This window comes from Hemitrygon akajei, chromosome 1 (genome assembly GCF_048418815.1).
Source record: "Hemitrygon akajei chromosome 1, sHemAka1.3, whole genome shotgun sequence".
Taxonomy (NCBI): domain Eukaryota; kingdom Metazoa; phylum Chordata; class Chondrichthyes; order Myliobatiformes; family Dasyatidae; genus Hemitrygon; species Hemitrygon akajei.
In genome coordinates this window covers 49,948,493-49,974,305 of record NC_133124.1, presented here as the reverse complement: position 1 = coordinate 49,974,305, position 25,813 = coordinate 49,948,493, and the positions used below count along the sequence as shown (strand labels likewise).

Here is a 25,813-nt window from a genome sequence, read left to right as displayed (position 1 = left end):
TCACAAGAGGTAACATATATTTTTTCTTATTCAATGTAGCCAGAACTGAGTTTCTTTAATTCCTCTCACAAAAATTGTCATTTTTTATTTAAACAGTTTGTTTACTGACCAGAGAGATCTAAATCACTACATCACTGCTCATCAATCCATACCCATCAGACAAAAGTACTTGACTAGACAGCAACCGAGTATTGACAGATCCATACAGGTACTTCAAAGAATTAAAGCTCAATATTTCATACAGGAACTCTGACTGTGGTAGTAACAGAGGGGGCCTCAAACCTATGATGTTCAGGCCCGGATGTGGAAACCCTGCACGAGCTCTCTCCAGTAGGCAAGAAGAATTTGGAATATCTAATTTCCTAATCCCTTCTGCCCATATTTCTCCATTCTTTCCAATTTTCACGTGCCTGTATAAGGGTCTCTTAAGAGTCTTTATTGTGTCTGCCTCCACTACTGTCTCTGGCAGCACATTTGACACCCACCATTCTCCCTGTGTGTAAAAAATTTGCCTCACATATATCACTTGAACTTTCCTCTCTCAAATGCATGCCCTCTAGTTTTAGACATTTTGACTCTGGGAAAAAAATCTACTCAAATCTTTGCCTCTCATAACTTTATTAACTTCTATCACTAACACAATTTGTTAAAATAAAAGAGGGCCCAGCACCAACCCCTGTGGCAAACCACCTGGTACATCTTGCTAACCAATGAACATCTTAATAACTATTTCAAGCCTTTCAACTCACCCAATGCAAAAGTAAACACTTACTCTTTTATCTTTCCATGTCAAAGAAAATGTACTAGAAAAAAATATGCAATTTAGAACTAACCTGTCGATTTATGGCTTTCATTGCATAGTCAAAAATACTCTTTGATGTCTTCGGATCTACAAAACAAACTCATTTGTAATTTTTCCCTTTTTATTATGGCCAAATTAGGCAGTTGTATCTCAATATAATTTAAACAAAAAATACCAACCTTCCTCTACAGATTTAGTGAAGTTAACCATAAGTGCTTTTAGTCCTCTAAGGCACCCAGACACCACAAGTAGTTTTGGCTCTCTTGTTGCTGAAGTCATCTGAGGAATTAAGAATAGTCAGCTTTCATAAAGAATGACTCGGTGAGGTCACAAGATAAAAAGAAAACCCAAAACACATGTCTCATGGAATTGGCCTTTACAAAAAATGGTTTTACTGAATATTAACATAACTTCTTCCATCTAAGCAGCAAATTGCTGTACATACCATTTATTAAGAACAACATAGATCAAAACTCCAATAATCCAGTATCCTTAAAACATTGGTGGTGCTGAAACAGCAGATATCGCAGACTATTGGGTATTATTCCAATTAATACCTTTTATTTTTCAGATATTATACAGTAAAACAATGCATTTTCCAATCAACCAGTAAATCAAGATCAGAGTGGGAACAGTGTGCAGCAAACTTCATATGCTTTGTCAGATACTACACCAATAAATCAAGACCTGAGTGGGAATAGTGTGCGGCGAACTTCACTGCTCAGTCAGATACCAACCCATCATGATTTCCTAATAGTTGGATAGTGGGTTAACAGAGTTTTACTCTGTTTATTTCAACTTGCATTGGTGAAACTAAGAACAGTTACAGACGAAAATGAACTAGCATTCATTTCTGTTTGGAATAAGAACTTAACAAAGGACAATTTGCTGATCACATCAGTACAGGGCAAGGAATGTCATGTAACAAATTAAAATGAACCAGGTTGTTCTATAATTAAGAAGTTTGGTTAAAAGAATAACATTTTTGGTGCAGAAAGCAACCAAATTTGTTGCCAAACTGGTTGTCTGTAACTGCCACTAAATGGATTCAAAAGACACAGACACACTAGGTCAAAGGGCAATGATATGGCAGACAGAATATGAAAAAAGTGAAGCCTGCGACTCTGTCAGAAAAAAATAGTAGAACTTTTTCTTCAAGGGTGAGATATTGAAATGCATTAACATTCAAAGGAACATTGTTTTAAATGAATTATTGCAAGTTAACATACAGGTTATGCCAGCCATCAGGAAGGAAAACTGCATGTTGACCCTCATTGCAAGAGGATTTCCATTCAAGAGTAAAGATGTTTTACCATAATCATATATGCACACCTGGACCATATATAGGTCTGGTCTCCTACCTAAGATGATAGTGGGGACAAGTGGAGGTTCACCCAATTAACTCCTGGGATGGGAAGATTATCCCCTGAGGTGAAGTCATCCTCTGAAGAGAAATCATGAAGTTTGGAAGAATGAGAGGCGATCTCACTGAAATGTACAAAATCTTTATAGGACACAAAAATTGTGCAGGAGTGATATGTCCCTGGCTAAAATGACATCAACCAGAGGTCATAGTCTCAAAATGAAGGATGAACCTTTCACCAACAAGTTTTTTACAGTACTGAACCTTTGGAACTCTCTACCCAAAAGGGGTGTGCAATCTGACTGAGACCAGTCAAGGCAGAATACAAGTTAAGTGAATCGAGAGATGTAGTGTCAAGGAAGTTAAATGTCACCACCATGCTCTCATTGAACAGCAAAGCACATGAAACTGATACAGGACTTTGTGATATGGTGCAACTCAAACTACCTGCGTCTCAATATCACCAAGACCAAGGAGATGGTGGTAGACTTTAGGAGATCTAGGCCTCATATGGAGCCAGTGATCATTAATGGAGAATGTGTGGAGCAGGTTAAGACCTACAAGTATCTGGGAGTACAGTTAGACGAGAAGCTAGACTGGACTGCCAACACAGATGCCTTGTGCAGGAAGGCACAGAGTCGACTGTACTTCCTAAGAAGGTTGGCGTCATTCAATGTCTGTAGTGAGATGCTGAAGATGTTCTATAGGTCAGTTGTGGAGAGCGCCCTCTTCTTTGTGGTGGCGTGTTGGGGAGGAAGCATTAAGAAGAGGGACGCCTCACGTCTTAATAAGCTGGTAAGGAAGGCGGGCTCTGTCGTGGGCAAAGTAGTGGAGAGTTTAACATCGGTAGTTGAGCGAAGGGCGCTGAGTAGGCTACGGTCAATTATGGATAACTCTGAACATCCTCTACATAGCACCATCCAGAGACAGAGAAGCAGTTTCAGCGACAGGTTACTATCGATGCAATGCTCCTCAGACAGGATGAAGAGGTCAATACTCCCCAATGCCATTAGGCTTTACAATTCTACCGCCAGGACTTAAGAACTTTTTAAAAGCTATTATTAATGCTTTTTGAGATAGTGATTTAGATGCATATCATATTTTTTTTTACTGAGTTAAGTATTGTATGTAATTAGTTTTGCTACAACAAGTGTATGGGACATTGGAAAAAAGTTGAATTTCCCCATGGGGATGAATAAAGTATCTATCTATCTATCTATCTATCTATGAAAGAGGCCAAGTAGCCTACTTTTGATTTCATTTCTTACTAATGAAATGGAAGGAAAGATTGAGGGGAGTAGATATCTTCACAGTCTCAGTGTCATTAGAAAGAACAGGGAAATCATGTGACTCAACTTCCACACTGAGTATGTTACTGGTTTTGAAACTGAGGTGATGCAGGAAACAAAATCACAGAAATTTACAGAATAGTAAGATGTTATTCAGCCTTTTATGCCCAAGCAAACCAAAAAGCAGAATTTAGGTTAGTCCTATTTCCCAGCTCCAGGCCTCAGCATTACAGAATACTTGTTTAAGCTTGTTTCACGATTATATAGGTTTAACTGATTGAATAAAATGCAAGTGACTGGAAATGGAAGTCGGCCAGTGGTGTAGTGGCATCCACTCTGGACTTTGAGGCGAGTGGTTCCAGGTTCAAATCCAGCCGGCTCCTTGCATGCTTTTCAACCATGCTGTATCGAGCATCATGTTAGCAACGTGGCCTTGTAAAAACAGATAAATGCTAAAGAAACGGCAAGGTTACCACCCACAAGGCGCAGAGAGGAACACACAGCCAAAGAGGGTTCAACAACCAGAAGTAGGAAGAAAAGAAAGTTTACAAATTGTTAAATGTTGGGATCAGTCAAGTGGATCATATGATCTCTCATGGCTTTGATCTGAATTGTTAAATCAGTTTCCATTTCTGCAGGAGCTATTGAGGGTTTCCAGAGTTTTCTCTTTTTATTTTTGTAAATTTGTATCTGGTTCAGGAAGTTAAAATCAAATGGAAAAGAGATGAGAGGATTATGCACATACCTGAGTTTTCAACTCACTTAAGTAGGCACGGAAGAGTTTTTCCGAATTATCAAGCATTTCAGCAGGATGTGCTTCAGCTAGAACCCCCAGAAGTTCATAAATCTTCTCCAGTACTATAAAGACAAGTCATTAAAGTATTTTAATGCATTTACTATGTTAACATCCATATAGTGTGCCTATTAAGCATCTTAAATGGCAATAAAAGGCAAATGTCAGATAGTGTAAACAGGCGCTACATCAGATGGCCCTCAAAAACTGGTATGGCGATCATGGCAACCGTGGAACATTCAACATTCCAAAGGGATCATTCTCTCCACTTCACTCAGATCCACTCTTGCATTTCCACCAACACTCACACCCTTTCTAATATCTTCTTCCCATACAACTGCAAGAGATGAAACCCCTGCCTGCTGACCTTGTTTCTTCCTTCCTTCTCTCCCACCATCCAGGGATTCAACTGTCCTCACAAGTGAAGTAGCGATTTACTTTTTCCAAACTAGAATATTCCCTTTGTTGGTGATGATGTCACCTCCTCTGCATGGGAGCAACCAAATACAAGCATACTGACTGCTTTACAAATGCAACAACTCCCAGCTTTCTATCAAATAAACGCAATAAAACTCAATGCAAACTCGGGGAAAAAATCTGAACTTGCAAATTATTTTCATTCTAATCCAGAATTTCAAATAATCAACCATTCCAGCCTTATATTTCACATTTCCAGAATTCAGTTACCTTTCTTGCTCTTCTTCTGGTGTATCAAAGTTGTTTTCTATTTATACCTCCTTATGTCATTCACCCCTCTTTTATACTCTCCTTTAGGCACCACCTGTTATTCAATGCATTCCAACCAATTAAAGACCCATTTTATTCAATTTCTACCCTTCAAAACTTGTTTCATGAGTAACGTTTCCCGGTCCTGATCAAAGCTCATTGACCTGAAATGATAACTTCTGTTTTCTCTGCACAGATGTAGCATGACCTGCTGAATACTTCCTGCGTTTTCTGTCAATACTACACCAGATGTTTTTCTCTCTCCACAGCACCATCAACATTTTCAGTTATTACAAACTCACCAGTGTCTGGAATTTTGCTCTTCTGTGCCAATTCCATGTAAAATTTGTTGAAGATTTCTCCAATTTTAAATTCTTGAAAAGACATTTTACTGCGCAGCAACTGAAAATGTATCATAATATTATTTAAACATTACTGATAACAAAACAAATTCCACTGTACCAATTTGGTTGATGAAAATGTCTACATCTTTATTTCATATTAGCTCAGTATTATTAAACTTAAAAATAAAGACTGCAACCCATTATTTAAAGGCGTAGGATAATTATATGTGCTATATGTGTGCCTGTTGGTTCTGTGTTGTTTTGCAACTTGGCCCCTAGGAACATTGTTCCATTTGGCTGTATTTATGTGCATGGTTGAGTGACAATTAAACTTGAACTTGAAATAATGGTTTCACATATGAGCTGAATGCCAAATCATAATGGGGACATTTTCCCCCTGATATTGCACCATGGGTACTTAATGCAAAATCAGTCACAGTTCTACTTCCATGTGTAACAACGGCACAAAAGTAGGTTCATCCACTGCATCTCAGCTGTGATATTAGAGTCCACTTAATATTCTTAATATCTAATATTTTTATTTCTAAGGTTGTCATTTTAACTTGAGCTCAAGATGTTTTTTAAGTTCTGAATGTTCATTCTACTGATGAAAATAAACTTAGCAGAGCATGATTTAAAATATTCAAAATAAACACATGTAGCACTGCAAATCATTGCACAGGGAATTACTCAGAAGTTCATTCATAATTGAAGAAAAGACAGCCACTTTTCTTTACTTTACATTGTGTATTTAATAAGATAAAAGATATTAGTGCTTATGATTGAACAATGCCCAAAAAATCTCCCCACTCATGACATAACAAAGGTGGTGATATGAAATAATAATTAATCTATTATATTGACTTTATTTAAAGGGAAAAGATGAGTGAAGAAACAAGGACTCCTTAATTTTATTTGAACATGGCTATAGAAAAAAATTACTCTCTGATCAAGATTAGGGACAAGGTCTCAATTTAATGATTTATCCCAAGATAGCATCTCCAGTAATATTGCATTCATGAAGTACTGCACCAATGTGTCAGCAGATATTACATCCTCAAACATTAAGAATGAGAATTCAATGGACAACTTTTTAGACAAATCTGTGTTGATACTAACAAAGATAAATTGTGCTAATTATATCCTGAAGAAATAATACATGTAACACTTAATTGTAATTCAAAGTTATTTTTAAAATTCATCTATGCTTAGAAAGTACTTCAAGATAATTAACTCCCTCTGAAACACCATGAAATGATGAGGCAGAAGTATCCTACCACAAGGAGGAGGTCTAAGGCAGCAGACTTGCATTTTGCAGCTTTTTCTTTGCTGTACATCGGAAGACACATGTCCTAAGAAATAAAAGAAGGCATTACACACAAATAAAGTTCACTTTTACATACGCTCAGCAGCTACTTTATCAGGTACACATGTGCACCTGCTTATTAAAGCGCATTATCTAATCAGCCAATCATGTGGCAGCAACTCAATGCATAAAACCGTACAGACATGGTCAAGAGGTTCAGTTGTTCAGACCAAACATCAGAATGGAGAAGAAATGTATCTAATTGACTCTGACCATGGAATGACTGTTGGTGTCAGATGGGGCGGTTTGAGTATCTCAACAACTGCTGATCTGGTATTTTCACACACAACAGTCTCTAGTTTACAGAGAATGTGTTGAAAAACAAAAAAAAAGTGAGCAGCAGTTCTGTGGGTGAAAATATCTTGTGAATGAGAGAGGTCAGAGGAGAATAGACAGACTGGTTCAAGCTGATAAGAAAGCTATAGTAACTCAAATAACCATGTGTTATAACAGTGGTATATGTATATGAGTGCTCGTCACACAAAACCTTGAAGTGGATGAACTACAACAGCAGAAAACCACAAAGGTATATCATCCTAATAAAATGCCAATAAAGAATAAAACAACAGCTCAAAACTTCACTGCAGGTTTCCTTTTCAAGAATGAGTTTGTAAAATACCTAGACATCTACAATGTGAAAATTCTGTCCCTAATATAAAGCATCAGTTATATTTTAATTACTAAATTCTACTTCACTCTTTTTTTTCCAGTCACTAACATGATCTGATGCTAATACTAACAGCCTCCACTCCCAAGCATAAAATATTTATGACTCCTTTGGCACTAAGGTGGACTGTTTGGAATGCTTCCCATAGAAGCATTCTCTGAAAGCAGACATGGTATCTTCATCGTGCAGCAAAACGCTGTTTCCACTCCTCCCTAGGACCTTTAAAGACTGAATCTTAGTTCCACATAATTGATCTCATTAATAACTCTCGGAGACGTGAGGCAAGATAGGCTTTTATTAGCTGGAAGAGAGCAGTCAGCAGCAAGAGACCATCACACAACATCCTGGAGACTGAGGGAGGAGCAGTGCCTCCAATCGCCTTTATACAGGGGTCTGTGGGAGGAGCCACAGGAGCAGTCAGTGGGGGGGGGGGGGGGGCGTGTCCAGACAGGTATATGTAGTTCACCACAATCTCCTCATTCTCTCATATCCTTTCAAAATTCAGCAGATCAGTAGGACTTTACAAAGGAAAAAGTGCAAGGCAAACGGAAAGGTCTTAAAATGGATGTTACCTGGACCAGATGGACTACATCCCAGAGTCCCTAGAGAAGTTGTTGAAGAGATAATGGATGTATTGGTCATGATCTTTCAAGAATCACTTGATTCTGGCATAGTCCCAGAGGACTGAAAATTGCAAATGTCATTCCACTCTTTAAGAAGTGAGGAAGATAAAAGAGAGGAAATTATAGGCCAGTTAGCCTAACCTCGGTGATTGGAAAAGTGTGGCAATCCATTATTGAGAATGAGGTATCGGGGTACTTGGAAACTAATGATAAAACAAATCTAAGTCAGCATGGTTTCTGCAGAGGGAAATCTTGCCTGACAAATCTGTTAAAATTCTTTGAGGAAGTAACAAGCAGAGTGGACAAGGAAGAGGCAGTAAATGTCATTTACTTGGATTTTTAGAAGGCATTTGATAAGGTGCCTCACATGAGGCTGCTTAACAAGATAAGATCATATAGTGTGGCACAGATAGATGAATGGCTGACAGGCAAGAGGCAGCAAGTGGGACTAAAAGGGGCCTTTTCTGGTTGACTGCCAGTGACAGTGGTGTTCCTCAGGGGTCAGTATTAGGACCACTACTTTTCACATTGTTGGTCAATGATTTGGATAGTGGAATTGATGGCTTTGTGGCAAAGTTTGCAGATGATACAAAGGTAGGTGGAGGGGTAGGAAGTGCTGAGGAAGCAATGAGATTGCAGCCCAACTTAGACAAATTAGAAAAATGGGCAAAAAAAAGGCAATGGGCAAAAAAGCAGCAGATGGAATACAGTGTTGGGAAATGTATGACAATGCATTTTGGTAAAAGGAACAATAGTGCAGACTATTATCTAAATGGAGAGAAAATTCAAACATCAGAGCTGCAGAGAGATGCAGGCCTGACTCCCAGAAGGTTAATTCACAGGCTGAGTCTGTGGTAAAGAAGGCAAATGCAATACTGGCATTTATTTCAAGAGGAATAGAATGTAAAAACAAGGAGATAATGCTGAGCCTTTATAAGACACTAGTCAGGCCGCACTTGGAGTATTGTCAACAGTTTTGGGTCCTCTATCTCAGAAAGGATGTGTTGTCATTGAAGAGAATCCAGAGGAGGATCACGAAGATGATTCTGGGAATGAAGGAGTTAACATACAAGGAGCGTTTGGCAGCTTTGGGCCTGTACTCACTGGAATTTAAAAGAATGGATGGGGATCTCATTGAAACCAACTGAATGTTGAAAGGACTAGATAAGGGGGATGCGGAGAAGATGTTTCCTCCGGTGGTGGGATCCAGAACTAGAAGGTACAGGCTCAAAATTGAGGGGTGACCTTTTTAGAACAGAAGTAAGGAGTAATTTTTTTAGTCAAAGTGTGGTGAATCTGTGAATGCTTTGCCACAGACTGCGGTGGAGCCAAGTCCTTGGGTATACTAAAAGCGGAGGTTGATAGATCCCTGATTGGTTGGGGCATCAAGTGATATGGTGAGCAGGCCAGTGTATGGGGTTGAATGGGATCCAGGATCAGCCATGATGAAATGGTGGAGTGGATTCAGTGGGTTGCTCCTATGTCCTATGGACTCACCCATTTATCATTTCACTCATTTTCAGTTATTGCCCAGCCAAATAGTCCTCCTGTTCTCAACTCAATAATATTGCAAATGACCCTCTTAGAGAATGCCCTTCTCTTTACAAACTCGCTGTCATCATTCTCTTGCACATAAAACCCCTGTGCTCTGTCCACACCAAGCAAAGCTTCTCTCCAAACACATCTTTTCTCTTCAAAATCTAATAATATACTATTAACTCAGAAAAGACCTTGCCCATTTTCTAGAAATCTATTTGAATTTGAGTATATTTAATAAGGCATGACATACCTAATAAAATACCTGCAGAGTCCTCTAAAAAATAAGATTAAAATTATTCTGGAGGAATGTTTATTATAAAAGTTGCTTTTTCCACTTATAAACAGAGCAAAAACATGTTCTTCATTGTAGAATTTCCTGTAATTTACCAGCTCTATATTGTAAACAGCACTTTGATATAATACAAGGTTCAAACTCTCTGGCTGGTGTCCATGTTTCTGAACTGAACCCCTGGCATTCAGTCATTTAAAGAGCAGAAGGTCTGAAAACTCCTCAAAAGGTGCCACAGAATTCCAAACCAACAGCTTGTTCAGAATTTGCTGAGGTTTCCTATCATTTGCACTAGGAAATCAAAAACCCTGTGATTGTGAACCACATGACAACAAAGAGACTCCCGTTTAAGAAGTGAGATAAATGTACGGGTAATCAGGTATTACTGATGCACTTACACATTGGTAGCATGTAGACATCATGTCTGGTGAAGAATTGCCATGATGTGTCACTTCGGGCATCACCATTTCACGCAATTATCCCCAAGTTCACTGTCTATAACTATACCATGGAACTTCCCTGCAGATAATCCCCAAGAAATATATAACCCCCAACGAAGATAGGATGCTTGACCTAGAGAGACTATCAGAAGCTAAGCTGATTGTTTTCTTTCCCTTAAACTGAAAGTACTTTTCAAAAATTAGATTATAATTAACATCAAAATTAGTGGGAATTTAGTGGATTAGGAAGCTTTTAAAAACCAACAGAAGGCAACTAAAAAGCCATTAGGAGGGAAGATATGAAATATGAAGATAAGCTAACTAATAATATCAAAGAGGATACAAAAGGTTTTTTTCAGATGTACACTAAAAAGAATAAAAGAACGGTGAGAGTAGATATTGGACCTATGGAAAATGTTGATGGAAAGGTAGTAATGAATCAGCTATGATAAAATAGAGGTTTAGACTCAATGGGGCGAATATGGTCTCTTATCTCTTATGGTCCACAAGGCTGTGTGCTTCGCCCTCTGCACTACTCACTTTATACTTATGACAATGTGGCTAAGCACATCTCCAACGCCATCTTCAAGTTTGCTGATGACACCACTGTCATTGGCCAAATCAAAGGAGGTGACAAATCAGCATGTAGGAAGGAGATTGAAAATCTGGCTGAGTGGTGCCACAACTACATCTTACTCAACATCAGTAAAACCAAACAGCTGATTATTGACCTCAGGGGGAGAAAACCAGAGGTCCATGAGCCAGTCCTCATCAGAGGATCAGAGGCAGAGAAGGTCAATAACTTCAGATTCTTCTGTATTTCCATTTCAGGTTACCCATCCTGATCTTAGAACATAAGTGCAATTATGAAGAAATCACAGCAGCTCCTCTACTTCCTTAGGAGTTTGCAAAGATTCAACATGATCTCTAAAACTCTAACAAACTTCTATAGATGTGTGGTGGTGAGTATATTAACTGGCTGCATCACAGCCTGGACTGGAAACACCAATGCTAATGAAGAGAAAATCCTACAAAATAGTAGTAGACAGGGCCCATTCCATCACAGGCAAAACACTCCCCACCACTGAGCACATCTATATGAAGCGTTGTTGCAGGAAAGCAGCATCCATCATCAGGGATCCCCACCACCATGGTCATACTCTCTTCTTGCTGTTGCTATCAGGAAGAAGGTACAGGAGTCTCAGGGCCCAAACCACCATGTTCAGGAACAGCTATTAACCCTCAGCCATGAGACTCTTGAATCAAAGAGGATAACTTCACTCATCTTCACTTGTTCCACAACTTATGACTCACTTTCAAGGACTCTTTGTCTCATGTTCTCAATATTTATTGTGTATTTATTTATTATTTTCCGTCTTTTTGTATTTACGCAATCTGTTGTCTTTTGCAAACTGGTTGAAATCCCAAATTGGTACCGTCCTTTATTGATTCTTTAAGGTTATTATTCTATTATGGATTTATTGAGTATGCCTTATATGTACAATAATTTTTTTTGAACTTTGGTCTAATGGTCTAAAATTCTGAGTATATCTCTATAGGTTTATTTAAATGATAGCATAAAATCTCTTACCTTGATTTCATTGGCATGTGGTCTAACAGCATTTTTAATCTTTTCAACAAATGCAGTAACTAACTTCAAAACCTCTTCTCTACAGTCTCGAAACTAAAAAATCAAAACAAGACAGATTTTCTTAGAATGACAAGTAATAGTTTACAAAGCCAATAAAACATTGAAATAATCAACTAGGCTTGCCTCAGTTCATGTTACTCTCACTTGAGTCAGTGGGTTCAAGATTAGTTCATTCACTTATTTGTTTTCCATTAGTCAAGGGAAATTGGGATCATTCTGGAAACTATTTTCCAATGAGTCTCACTAGAGAGAATTATTAGGGGTAGGATTTAGGAGCACTTGGAAAACCATTGGTAAATTAGGTTAATCAGCATGGCTTTGTACCTGGAAAATCATCTCTTACTAGATTAAGTTTTGAGGTGACGAAGGTGATTGAGAATGTTGTCTACTTGGATTTTAGAAAGGCATTTGACAAGGTCTCTCATGGGAGGCTCATTCAGAAGATTAAGATGCATGGGATCCGAGGTGAAATGGCTGTTTGCATTCAGAATTGGCTTGCCCATAGTAGACAGAGTGTGGTGGTGGAAGGGACTTTTCCTGACTAGAGGACTGTGAATAATGGTATTCTGCAGGAATTAATACTGCGACTGTTGCTATTTGTGATATTGTATATATGTATAAAACACAGATGAAAATGTAGATGGTATGATGATATGAAAGTATGTTGATGTTGGGGCTCCTAAATGGCACAGCAGGTTATAGATCAGTTGTAGATGCGGTTCCAGAAATGGCAGATGGAGTTTAACCTGACCAAGTGTTGCACTTTGGAAGATGAAGTGAAAAGGGACAATACACAGTTAATAGTAAGATCCTTAATAGCGATGATGTGCAGTGGGGTCTTGAGATCCAAGTTCTTTGTTTCCTGAAAGTGGCTACACAGGTTGATCAGGTGATTTTTTTAAAAAGCAATAGATATGCTTGCATTTATTAGTCAAGCAACTGAGTTCACAAGTCAGGAAGTTATGTTGCAGACTGTGGTAGCATAGCGGTTAGTGCAGTGCTATTACACCCATGGCGTTCCGGAGTTCAATGCCGATGCGATTCTGTAAGGCGTCTCTGCACGTCCTCCCAGTGGAATGTGTGGCTTCCCCCAGGTGCTCTGGTTACCTCCCACAGTCTAAAGATGACCGGTTAGGTCAATTGGTCATTGTAACTTGTCCTGCGATTAGGTTGGGAGTAATCAAGGCTTCGGAGAAGAGGGTGCAGAAGATACTTACCTGATTGCTGTCTGGATTAGAGGGTAATTGTTACAAGGAGAGTTTGGACAAAATTGTTTTTTTTTTGTTAGAGGTTGAGAGATCTGATAGAAGCTTATAAAATTAGGAGAGGCATAGACAGAATAATCTGCCAGTACCTTTTTCTTGGGGTTGAAATGGCTAACAGCAAAGGCATGCATTTAGGTGAGGGGGTTAAGTTCAAAGGAGATGTGTGGGAGAAGTTTTTATTTCTACATAGAGAGTTTAGGTGCCTGGGATAGTCCTGGTGGCAAATAAGATAGGATTTCAAGAAGCTCATAGACAGACACATGAATGTGAAGGGTATGGACATGATGTAGGAAGAAGTGATTAGTTTAGTTAGACATTTAATAACTAGTTTAATTAATTTGGCACAATATCGTGGACTGAAAGACCAGTTCCTGCACTAAATATTCTTTGTAATAGACTGAAATTTCAGTGCTGTACTGAAGGTTATTATGTTGAAGGTCCTGCCTTCGAGATGAAATACTATATTAAAGATTTAACTATTCTCTCAAGTGGACATAAAAGATCTCAGGGTGCTACTTTGAAGAAGAGCAAATTAGTTTTATTAAAAGAGCGAAAGAGAGAAATGGTTTTGTTCTTCAAAGTAGTGCCCTGAGATTTTTTTTAAATTTCTAATAGAGGGAAGAGATAAGTTTTTAATATAGTATTTCATCCAAAAGGCAGCACCTTCAATAGATTAACATTGCTTCTGTACAACAAGAGTATGCCAGTCTAGATTACAAAGAACACTGCACAAAGTCTGTTCATTTCTCATTGATCATTACCATTAATTTACTTTTTTCCAGACCCATTTTGGCTAAATTGGCTATTTCATTTGCCACATTATAATAGGAACCATGTTTCATCAACAGTGCTGTGCTCTGGACTATCCTATGGTTGTGAAAGACAGCAAGATAACTTACAGGATCAATTACAGGTATAGCTGGAGAAATAGCAGACGGGATTTCACCTGGGCAAATGCATGGTGTTGCACTTTGGGAAGTCAAATGCAAGGGAGAAGCATAAATTTAACAGCAGGACTCTTAAAAGCACTGATATGCAGAAGGATCTTGAGGCTCTTGTCCACTGATCCCTAAAAGTGGCAATACCTGTAGATAGAGTGGTAAGGAAGGTTTGCCATGATAGTGCGTGGACTAGTGGATATTAACCATCAGGACAAGTTGAACAAACTTAAGATGGTCTTCTCTGGAGTTTCTGAGACCGAGAGGAGACCTGAAAGAAGTTTAGAAAATTATGAGAGGCACAGGCAGGGCAGACAGTCACAACCTTTTTCCCAGGGTATAAATGTCAAATGCAAAAGGGCATAGCCTTAGGACGAAAGGGAGAACGTTTAAAGAAGATGTACAGGGCAAGCTTTCCCCCCCACAAAGAGAGTGGAAGATGTCTGAAGTGTGCTTCCAGGGATGGCGGTGGAAGCAGATATAACAATGCTGCTTAAGAGGCTGTTAGGTAAGCACATGAAAATGCTAGAGTGGAGAGATATGGATCATATCCAGCAAAAGGGATCAGTTTAATTTGGCATTCTGTTTGACACAGACATCGTGGGCCAAGCTGCCTGTTCCTCTACGTTAAAGGAATCGCACACCAGAAACTACAGAATTAAACATCTTGGCATGAAAATACATTAAATGAATGGCGAGAGATTGCATAGCTCTGGGATGCAAAGCCTTCAAGGTACCCTAGTGCTTGATTCCGTAATAGCTAGCTTGTAAGAACTGCAGGAAGTTATGAAAGCCAACAGAATATTTTGTATATTGTGAGAAGATCTCAATTTGAAAGTAAGGAGGTCATGCTTCAGTTACGTATGGGCACTGATGAGGCAAGACCTGGAACGTGGTGCACTGCACTGGTCTCATTAATTAAGTACAGTATATTAATCAAAGGAAACAATTCAGAAAAAGCTTACTAGAGTGACACATGAAGTGGTTGGGGTGGCTTATGGACAGATGTGGCTTGTATGCTCTGGATTTAAGAAAGAGGGTGGAGTTGATTGAAGCAGAAAGGTCCTGAGGGCTTTGAATAGCACAGAAGTACTGAGGATGTTTCCTCTAGTAGAAGGTTCCAGAACTAGTGGTCACCGTGTAAAAAATAAATGGTCACTCATTTGAGTATGAGCTGAGGCAATTCCCTTGCTCAAAGAGCAGTGAAGCAGACTTTGAATGTTTTGAAAGCAGAGGTAGATAGTTAATTGATAAGCAAGGAATGAAAAGTTATCACAAGAAGGGAGAATGTAGTCACAATCTGATCAATCACAATCTCACTAAATAGAGGGCTGCCGCCTACTCCTACTACTAATCATTTGCTGATATATACACAAAGAAATGCAGACTGGCTCTCATGGAAAACTTACATCTTCATTGCCAAGTGAATTGCGAAGGAAGATCAGTAATCCTTGATCCTTGGAGAATATCAAAGAGGTGTGCAGAGCTGCATATAAACAACAGAAATGGGAAAATAAACTATACAAGGAACAAAATTTGGGCCACAAGAAACTAATACAAAAACACAACTAAATTTGAATAAAAGAAAGATCTAAGGGAAAAAATGTAACATCAAGAGCATTTTGTTATTAATACTTGTTGAATTTAATCATTGCCCATTACAATCTGCTAAATATTATAACAAATTAGGATTCAAAAAGATTAAACTGCCAGCGGCAGCAACAAAATCAAAGTGCAATTTATATATGCTACCTTATACTTACTTGAGATTTATTTTCTTGCTAAGAACAAATAAAAAAAACAATATAATTTTTTCCTCCATTTACAGAATATGGGCATCACAAGCTAAGCTAGCATTTATTGCCCATCCCTAGTTGCCCTTGAGAAGGTGGTGATGAGCTTGAATCGTTGCAGTCCCTAAGATGTAGGTACACCCGTTGTGCTGTTAGGAATTTACAAACAAACATACATGAACAAAGGTTGACAAACAACTGCTTTGCAAAAGAAGTCAAATTGTGCACAAAAAAAAGTGAGAACTTAAATTGTAAAGACTCTTTGAAAGTGAGTCTGTAGCTTGTAGAATCAGTCCGGAGTTGCGGTGAGAGAAGTTATCCTCACCAGTTCAGGAGCCTGATGGCGTCCCTAAGCCTGGCTGGTCAGTTACAAACTACAGTATTTACTATCACTGAGTCTTTTGTAGGAAGTGAAGTTCCTTGGACCATCAAATGATTGCTTTTCTTTAATGCACCATGCTTCATGCAACCAGTGATCAAGTCTTGCTTCCAACAATTCAGTGTTTTTGTGAACCAATCATTACCGATGATTCAACAGCATTTTCGCATACCCAAGATGCACGCATGGAACAATGGTCACTAATTTAACATTGTAGGCCTCCCAACTCCCAACTATAAGCTCAATTCTCACATTTTCCATCTGTCTTTCATTTCAATCCTTAATATTTAAACCAGGAATATAAACAGGTGATTCTTTTACAAGCTGAAACAAATGCAACAAAATCACATAAAACAATATTACTGTACAAACAGAATTCCACACTCAAGCTGAAAGAACAGTCCCTGCCACGAGGCAATACAACGTAGAAATCAATAATCCTCATTCTGAACTCCAGACTTCAGACAATGGCATGAGTATATTCAGTGACCTTGGAGCATTTTCGGGGGAAAGAAAGGGATATTTGAGCCACTAACTTCATTCCACCAATGGCCAGACACACAATGTGGGAGTGTGAAATTAAAGAAGCAAAATGTGTTCACTTACATTTAATAAAATAAACCTTCTGCACTGATTAGCCAAAGAGAGATTGACTTCAACTACCCTCATGCAGCACGTGATAAACCTAATAGTTAGCAAAAAGGAGGGTGCTGAGATTTTTAAAGCAAGAAAATTACAGCATACTGGAAACATTAGCGAGTTTCAGGAATCAGATGGGAACTTGTAGGCCCTGTTTCTAGTATTATTTAGTGCCCATTATGCCACTGGTGTTCAGAGCAACAATGAAGGTCCTTCATCTCTGGCGGTGTTCAGGGCTTCCTTCATCATGTCAGTAGCTTCCTGTCGGTTTTCACTACTGTCAGTCACGCAGGTCAAGGGTGGCGACTCAGGAATACTGTCACACTCAGATGTAGAAGAATTCTTCATTGCTGTTTCCGTAAGAATTTTGCTTTACCAATCAAGAGTTCTTAGCCCTCAGCTGAACTCCTGAACCTGGAGGACTGGTGGACCACTCTTCGTATGGCCTCTACCCTTTGACCTGTTTGGCAAGGGTGACCCTACCAAGAGCCAAAACATTAAGCCCTGACTCCAGCCAACATAGCCCTCCAGGTCATTGAGGCATGCAAGCCTCCAAACCCAACGGCAAGGTTGTGATCCTCTTGGAGGAGTTTCTAGTATTGAGTCAGGAATAAGTAAAAAAGTGTCCAATGTGATTGATTCAATTTTATGAAAAAGATGGCTCATCAATAACTTAATATCCAGAAGTAGTCCTGCAATACTGGAGCTACAATGAAGTGAGTGGAGGAATAAAGGTCTGCGCTGTATATCATCAGGGCATAGGGACTTCAAAATAAAAGACAAAGGATCAAGTCATAGGGTGCTTCACAGATGATCATCTGGAAGCAGGAACAGTAAGAATATGTCTGGCACACACTGACATAGTAGGGCAATAAGCTTCAAGCAACTGAGAATGAGCAGATGGCAAAGGCCAGTGAATGGGAATGAGAATGCTGTGATTTATCAAGTGAAATGTGGTGTCAATAGAACTCAAAAAGGATAGTGAAGGATGCTTTGAACCACCCATGGTCAGGAGGTATCGGTGATGGCATACATAAAGGCGTACTGCACAGCGCAGGCTCTGTCACACAATTGGTGAATGCAAATGGAAGTAGGTATGGAGGAGATGTCAGGGGTAAGTTTGTTTTGTTTTTTTTTTTACACAGAGAGTGGTGAGTGCGTGGAATGGGCGGCCAGCGACGGTGGTGGAGGCGGATACAATAGGGTCGTTTAAGAGACTCCTGGATAGGTGAGTGAGGTCAGAAAAATAGAGGGCTATGGGTAACCTTAGGTAATTTCTAAGTAATACATGTTCGGCACAGAATTGTGGGCCGAAGGGCCTGTATAGTGCTGTAGGTTTTCTATGTTTCAAACCAATGTGCCCACCTAAACTAGTCCCACATTGCCCATGTTTGGCCCATATCCCTCTAAATCAAGGGTTCCCAACATGGGGTCCATGGCACAAAAAAGGTTGGGCAACCCTGCTCCAAGCAATTCCTATCCAAATGTACTCTTAAATGTTGTTATTGTACCTGCCTCAATTACTTTCTCTGGCAATTTCTTCCATACATACACTACCTCATTTCTCTTTTAAATCTTTCCCCTCTCACCTTAAATCTACACTATTTCTTCATTCCCCAATCCTGCAAAAAAGACTGTGTGTGTGAGTGTATATTCACCCTATCTATACTTCCTCATTATTTTAGACACCTCTATAGATCAACACTCCTTTCTCCTGTGGTCCAAATGAATAAAGTCCAAGCCTGATCAACCTCTCTCCATTACTCGGTCCCTTAATACAGGCAATATCCGTGTAAATCTTTTCTTGCACTTTATTGTTTACCCGCACTGCACTTTCCCTGAAGCTTTTACACTTTAATCTTGTTTTACCTCAAAAGTATTGTGTGATACAGATTTGTTCCGTACAAACAGTATGCAAGACAAAGTTTTCACTGTACTTTGGTATAAATAATAAACCAACACCAATACGAATAATGGCATCTTCCCTATAGCAGGGTAGCAAATATTGATTGCACTATTAGACCATAAGATATTGGAGCAGAATTAGGCCATTTGGCCCCTCGAGTCTGCTCCACTATTTCATCACGGCTGACCCAATTTTCCTCTCAGCCCCCAATCTCCTGCCTTTACCCCATATGAGAGCATAAGAAATAGGAGCAGGAGTAGGCCATCTGGCCCATCAAGCTTGCCCTGCCATTCAATAAGATCATGGCTGACCTGTTCATAAACTCAGCTCCATCTACCTGCCTTTTCCCCATAACCCTTAATTCCCCTACTATGTAAAAATCTATCTAACTGTATCTTAAATATATTTAGTGAAGAAGCCTCAACTGCTTCCCTGAGCAGAGATCCCTTCAAGCTCTGACCAATCAAGTATCTAGCAACCTCTACCTGAAATATACATAAAGACTTCGCCTCCATAGTTGCCTATGGCAAAGAATTCCACCGATTCACCACTCTCTGGATAAAGAAATTTCTCCTCATCTCCGTTGTAAAAGTATGCCCCTCTGTTCCGAGGCTGTCCCCTGGGGTCTTCGACTCTGCCACCAGAGGAAGCATAATTTCCACATCCACTCTAGCAAGGCCTTTCACCATTCAATAGGTTTTGATGAGGTCACCCCTCATTCTTCTGAATTCTAGTGAATACAGGCCCAGAGCTGTCAGACGATCTTCATATGACAAGCCATTCAACCCTGGAATCCAAATGTTGTTTTCCACGTGAGTGAGTGGAGCTCTCTTCCTACAACAAAAGTAGTAAGTGAAGAGGCAAGTAGGAAACTACATCAATGATCTTCAGATCTCACATTCAAAGCTTAAATGCAGAGCAGCTAAGCACGGCACCTTTAAAGGTCAAAAACGCAAAAGGAGAGGAGGGATTCAAAGCAGGCTGAAGCACGGGATGGACCCTCCTCTACTGAGCAGCTTCTTAGAACATACAGTCACCAGAAAATAAGATCGATGGCCTCAGCGCAAGGCTGCTGTATCTGAGGCAGATCTCAATTGTCTGTTGCATTGCGACTTGATTAACAGCGAACACGCCAGATGCAGCTATCCGACCAGAAGGTTTTATGAATTTTCCAGAATGGATCAAACCTTTAAATTCTGGTAAGGAAAAGGTGGTGGTGTATTTTTTTTTTTTGGTCAATTCTCTTTGGTGAAAGGACGCTGGGGTCATGCTAACTTCTTGTTCCCCTGACTTACTGCATGTAACCTTTTGCACCAGAAGTCCCAAAACACTAGTCCACTGCTATACTACAAGAAAGAACACACCTTGTTCCTTTCCGAGACTCCATTTTGGCAAGCTGGATCACTTAGCTGTACTCCTATTTAGACAGAGCCTAAACAGCACGGCTCCAAAGATCAGAGGTGATCACAGGAGTCTGAGGAATGGTAACAGGGTTACCCTGAGTCAGTGGACTGGGCAGTGTTCAAGAAGTCACCTGAGTACCTGAATGACTACATCAGGGGTGTTACAGACTTTATTAAAACAGCTGTGGGTGAGTGTGTCCCTACGAAATTGTTCAGGGTTTTTCCCAATTAGAAGCCCTGAATGAACAATGAAGTCCGGAACCTCAGAGCCAGATCAGAAGCATACAAGTCAGGAGATCAAGAATGTTACAAGAAGTGCAGGTATGATCACCAGAAAAACATCTCTCGAGTGAAGTGGAGATTCCAGATTAGACTAGAATCATCGAGGGATGCTCGACAGCTGTGGCAAGGTTTGAATGCCATAACCTCCTACAAAGTTAATTCTTGTTACATAGGGGACAACAGAGCTTCGCTTCCAGATGAGCTTAATGCCTTCTATGCTGTCCCGTTGACCACCAGAACAGGGAGGAACCATCGCTCACCCTCACGTCTCCCAGTGATCCTGTGGTTTCAGTATCTGAAGATGACGCATGGGCTGCCTTTAAGAGAGTGAATTTAAGGAAAGCGTCTGGTCTGGACGGAGTACCTAGTTGAGTACGGAAGACCTGTGCCGACCAATTGGCTGGTGTATTCAATAGATTTCAAAAGGTACATTTAATGTCAGAGAAATGTGTACAATATACATCTTGAAATTTTTTTCTCACAACCATTAACAAAAACAGAGGAGTGCCCCAAAGAATGAATGACAATTAATTGTTAGAACCCCTAAGCCCCCCCCAGCTCCCCCTACACATAAGCAGCAGCAAGGCCACGACCCCCCACCAACACCAACAAAAAAGCATCAGCACCCCTACCAAGAGTACAGCAAAGCATCAATAAAGACACAGACTTCCAGAACCCCAAAGGCTACTTGTTCACCTCGTAATTCAACATACCACAGGCTCTTTCTCTCTCCCTAATAAGGGAAAAAGAGATGTCCAAGTTTCACAGCAAGAGGGGAGACATAACAAACAATTCGCCAATTTATGGTGTTAAAAGTCTGTTGCGTTGCTACTTCCGAGCTCTGTGCCCAGAGAACTCGGGTCTCTGGGCACACCGCCAGCAGCTAGCTCGCTGCTTTTGATCTTCCGACTCCCACAATGCATCAGGCGACGCCACCGACCTCGAGTCCGCCCGTCTCTAAGTATTCTTGGATACTGTCAACCTCTCACTCCCGCAGTGTGTGGTACCCACCTGCTTCAAGCAAGATTCTATTGTACCGGTGCCCAAGAAGAGCATGGCCACCTGTCTAAATGACTATTGCCCAGTGGCACTTACATCCACAGTGATGAAGTGTTTTGAGAGGCTGGTGATGAAGAATATCAGCTTCTGTCTGAGTGGTGACTTGGGTCTGCTTCAATTCGCCTACCAAAGCAACAGGTCTACAGCAGATGCTATCTCGTTGGCTCTTCGCACAACACCGGAACATCTGGACAGCAAAGATGCTCTTTGCTGTCCAGATGTTCCAGTAAAGAGCAGCAGGATGCTCTTTATCAATTACAGCTCGGCATTTAATGCCATCATCCCCTCAAAACTAATCAATAAGCTCCAAGACCTGGGCCTCAATACCCCCTTGTGCAATTGGGTTCTGGATTTCCTTCCCAAGAGTCCATTTTGGCAAGTTGGATCATTTAGCTGTACTCCTACTATTTAGACAGAACCTAAAGAGCACGACCCCAGTCAATATGAATTGGCGAAAACATCTCCTCCACATTCTCCAACAGCACAGGAACACCACAGGGATGTGTACTTAGCTCCTTGCTCTACTCGCTTTACATTATGACTGTGCAGCTAAGTACAGCTCCAACACCATATACAAGCTTGCTGATGACACCACTGTTGTGGGCGATGAATCAGCATACAGGAGGAAGACTGAAAACTTGGCTGAGTGGTGTAATAACAACCACCTCACACTCAAATGTCAATAAGACCAAGGAACTGATTGTAGACTTCAGGAGAGGGAAACCAGAGATCCATGAACCAGTAATCATTGGAGGATCGGAGGTGGAAAGGGTCAGTAACTTTAAATTCCTGGTTGCCGCTATCTCAGAGGACCTGAGATAGTGACACCCATGAATTTAAAGAACAGTTACTACCCCTTAACCAACAGGCCTTTGAACAAAAGGGACAGCTACACTTATTAAAATACTCTGTTATATTGTTATTTCATGCTTATTATTTATTGCTAATTTATATTTATACTTGCAGTTTGTTTACAGTTACTGTTCTATAGATTTGCTAAGTATGCCCACAGAAAAAGAATCTCAGGGTTGTATGTGGTGACATGTCTGTACTCTGATAATAAATTTTACTTTGTACTTTTGGACTTTGTACTTTGCAACATCTTGTGTAAGGTGAGCAACAGACACAAAATGCCTGAGGAACTCAGCATTACAGGCAGCATCAAAGGAAAAAAGTACAGTCAACCTTTCAAGCCAAAACGTCCACTGTACTTTTTTCCATAGATGCTGCCTGGCCTGATAAGTTTCTCCAGCATTTTTCTGTGTGTTGCTCAGATTTCCAGCATCTGCAGATTTTCTCTTGTTTGTCTTGTGTAAGGTGCCAGGACTGGGCACCAACGTATGAGGGAGGCATTTTCACCTTCCAATTTGACCAGAGATGGAGAACAATAGAGAGACCAACTGCGAGGATCAAAAAACAAAAGAGACTTAAAGAACTTGAATTAGTTGACCTCAATACACGGAAAGGCGTCATGCAAGAGCGAAAGGAGATAAAACTAAATGTGGTAGATTCCACCAAAACAGAAACAATAGGATATGAAGATATAGAATGAACTACTCCAGGGCAAATTTTGAAACACAGCAATGTCATCCTGTTAAGACTATATAATCAAAAAATACAGAACAGCTTTGTACTACTTTTTCTAAATGGACAATATAAAAGTACAAGTCCTCTCATGTCAAATGGCAGAATAGTTATTATAGATCACTATGCAACTAGCCTTTTAGTTCCCAGGAACCTTCCTTCCTCAGCTCTCAAGCCTAAATCTAACACAGTATTTGAAAATAAAACCAAACACACTCAACTAATTTTCTTAACTTCCATTTTAGGTGTTTACTAACAAATCTGTATGTGATGTCAATAAACTGGCAGCTACTCAAAGGGAATTAAAATCAACCTCTAGCCAGCATAGTAACAAAATATCACAAAAAGTTCTACCACAGTTACCACATGTACCTTCGATAAGTGATTCAATTTTTAAACTGCATCTAATGTCCCCCAAAGATAGACTGGATTTGCCCTTGTTTTGTGTCAAATTATTTACAGAAGTGTGTAGCAGAGTGGTTGTTACTGTTATTGGACTAGTTGTCAGAATTTTGAAAGAGTGATCCAAAAACCCAAGTTTGAATTTCACTGTTGCAGCTGGGTAGTTTAAATCCACAGGTCAGAATAGAAGTCAGTGGTGCTGCTTGACAAGTCAAGCAATTCAAGCCCAATTCAGTTCTCCAGTGCCATCTGTGTAGATAGTGCACCTGTCGCCATATGGGCTTCTACTGGGTGCTCTGGTTTCCCCCAACGAACCAGATAACGTCTGGAGGTTAATTGTCCCCTGTAAATTACTTGCAGTGAGAGGGAATAGGAGCCAGCATGGGCTGAATGGACAAGTGCTCCCCATGTTGTAATACCCAAGTATTAAACAATGGAGCGTCTCTGACTAAAGTCTCTCCGAGGTTTTAGCAACACATCCAGGTGAGCACACAGGGAGGTAGCATACTCGACCACTGCTACTCTCCCTTCCGCAACGCTTACAAAGTGCTCCTCTACCCCCATTTGAAAAATCAGATCACTCCTCCATTTTGCTGCTGCCAAAGAACACGCAGAAGCTGAAACAAGAGGCGGCCATAGTTGACTGCTGCATCACTACCTGGTATGGGAACTGTACTTCCCTCAATCACAGGACTCTGCAGAGAGTGGTGTGGACAGCCCAGTGCATCTGTAGATGTGAACTTCCCAATATCCAGGACATTTACAACAACAGGTGTGTAAAAAGGGCCCAGAGGATCATTGGAGACCCGAGTCACCCCTACCACAAACTGTTCCAGCTGCTACCATCTAGGAAACAGTACCGCAGCATAAAAGTCAGGACCAACAGACTCCGGGACAGCTTCTTCCACCAGGCCAACAGATTGCTTAATTCATGCTGACACAACTGTGATTCTATGTTATATCGATAAACAGTTGTACATAATATTTATTATAAATTACTATAATTGCACATTTAGACAGAGATTTAACGTAAAGATTTTTGCTCATGTATATGAAGGATTTAAGTAATAAAGTCAATTCAATTGAGGAAAAAACTAGATTTCACAACAGTAACAATAAAGGTAAACAATTGTTATTTAAAAGAAAACACTCATTTGCTTCACTAATGTTTGTCATCCTTAACGAGACTTAAAAGTCGTGTGCATGACCCTTAACCTATTCGTTTCACAGGCAATGGTCATTAAATGTGAACAATGCCAGTTATATCCATTAAATTTTTTAAATTGGGCCACATTTTAAAAATACCGAGATCAGCAAGTTTAAACTTACTTTGCATACTATAAAATTAAGCGCTCAGTCACAATTTTAACAGACCAATTTGGGAAAATTATCTTAAAGCGAATGAAGGTTATATTTCTTCTGCAGATATCTATGAACTCTACAAAATTGGTGATTCGTTTCGTTTGTTTTTAATAGTCCTTATACTCTATAGTGTCTATCGTTTCTGGGGGGTTTTTCCCAGATTTTGGACTGCAGCTTTAAAATCCTAGAGCCCAACTATTGTTCTGCAATTTATTGGTACAAAACGATTACTTGTGCCTAGTGTCGTCGGAATTTGGCTCTTGTTGCCGGAAGTGCAATTACATTGCGGCCTTTCCAGACTTCACTTGGATGACAACTTGGGAGCTCTGTACTTGGGAAGATGTACAACTTGGGAGATCGGGAACGACGCGTTTAATTTTCTGGTTTATCGTTAATGAGGCTTCCTCAGAGAGCTGATTTTTCTACAATGAGTAACCCCAGGAACACACAAATTAAACTGTCGCTTGACTAATAAGCGATCTTAATGCATATACGCACCCAGCCTGCTTTCATTACTGGTATCCAGAAAGTCGTGGCTGAGGTTGGTGATGACATTGTGGGACTCCACAGAGGCGCTTTTGCTGTCTCTGGCTGCCAGCAGACTGTGCAGCTTGTCCAGCTGCCGCCGGGCTCCGTCCGCCGCTGCGGCCATTCTCCCAGTAAGGCACTAGACTAGTCTCACTGGCCAGTGATGACAAGCCCGCAAGTCTCACCGGCGCTCCGGTTCCAGCAGAGCCTCACGCCGCAAGAGGGGGGACGGGGAACATTTACACCCAATTCTGCACAGTGTTCTTTCTGTCCCCAGGTCCTCATGAAGACACGCAGTCTTTTTATCAATATTTTACCACGATTGCAATCCCAACTAAATCAACTTTTGAGAATGCGCCTAATACAACAAATGCGATGCAC

The 25,813-nt window shown here is 40.3% G+C and overlaps 1 protein-coding gene across 1 annotated transcript in view; it reads right to left on the bottom strand.

The window, feature by feature from the left end:
• The window catches only part of prkdc (protein kinase, DNA-activated, catalytic subunit), a 236,238-nt gene extending 210,442 nt beyond the window's left edge, over positions 1 to 25,796 (bottom strand). The window contains exons 1-8 of the mRNA XM_073042713.1: positions 25,403 to 25,796; positions 15,505 to 15,581; positions 11,833 to 11,925; positions 6,595 to 6,669; positions 5,276 to 5,375; positions 4,200 to 4,312; positions 982 to 1,081; positions 834 to 889 (exon numbers count right to left, since the gene is read on the bottom strand). Coding sequence (XP_072898814.1) covers positions 834 to 889; positions 982 to 1,081; positions 4,200 to 4,312; positions 5,276 to 5,375; positions 6,595 to 6,669; positions 11,833 to 11,925; positions 15,505 to 15,581; positions 25,403 to 25,556 — 768 coding nt within the window. The 5' untranslated portion in view covers positions 25,557 to 25,796. The remainder of the gene's footprint in view (positions 1 to 833; positions 890 to 981; positions 1,082 to 4,199; positions 4,313 to 5,275; positions 5,376 to 6,594; positions 6,670 to 11,832; positions 11,926 to 15,504; positions 15,582 to 25,402) is intronic.
• Between the last annotated feature and the right edge of the window lie 17 nt (positions 25,797 to 25,813).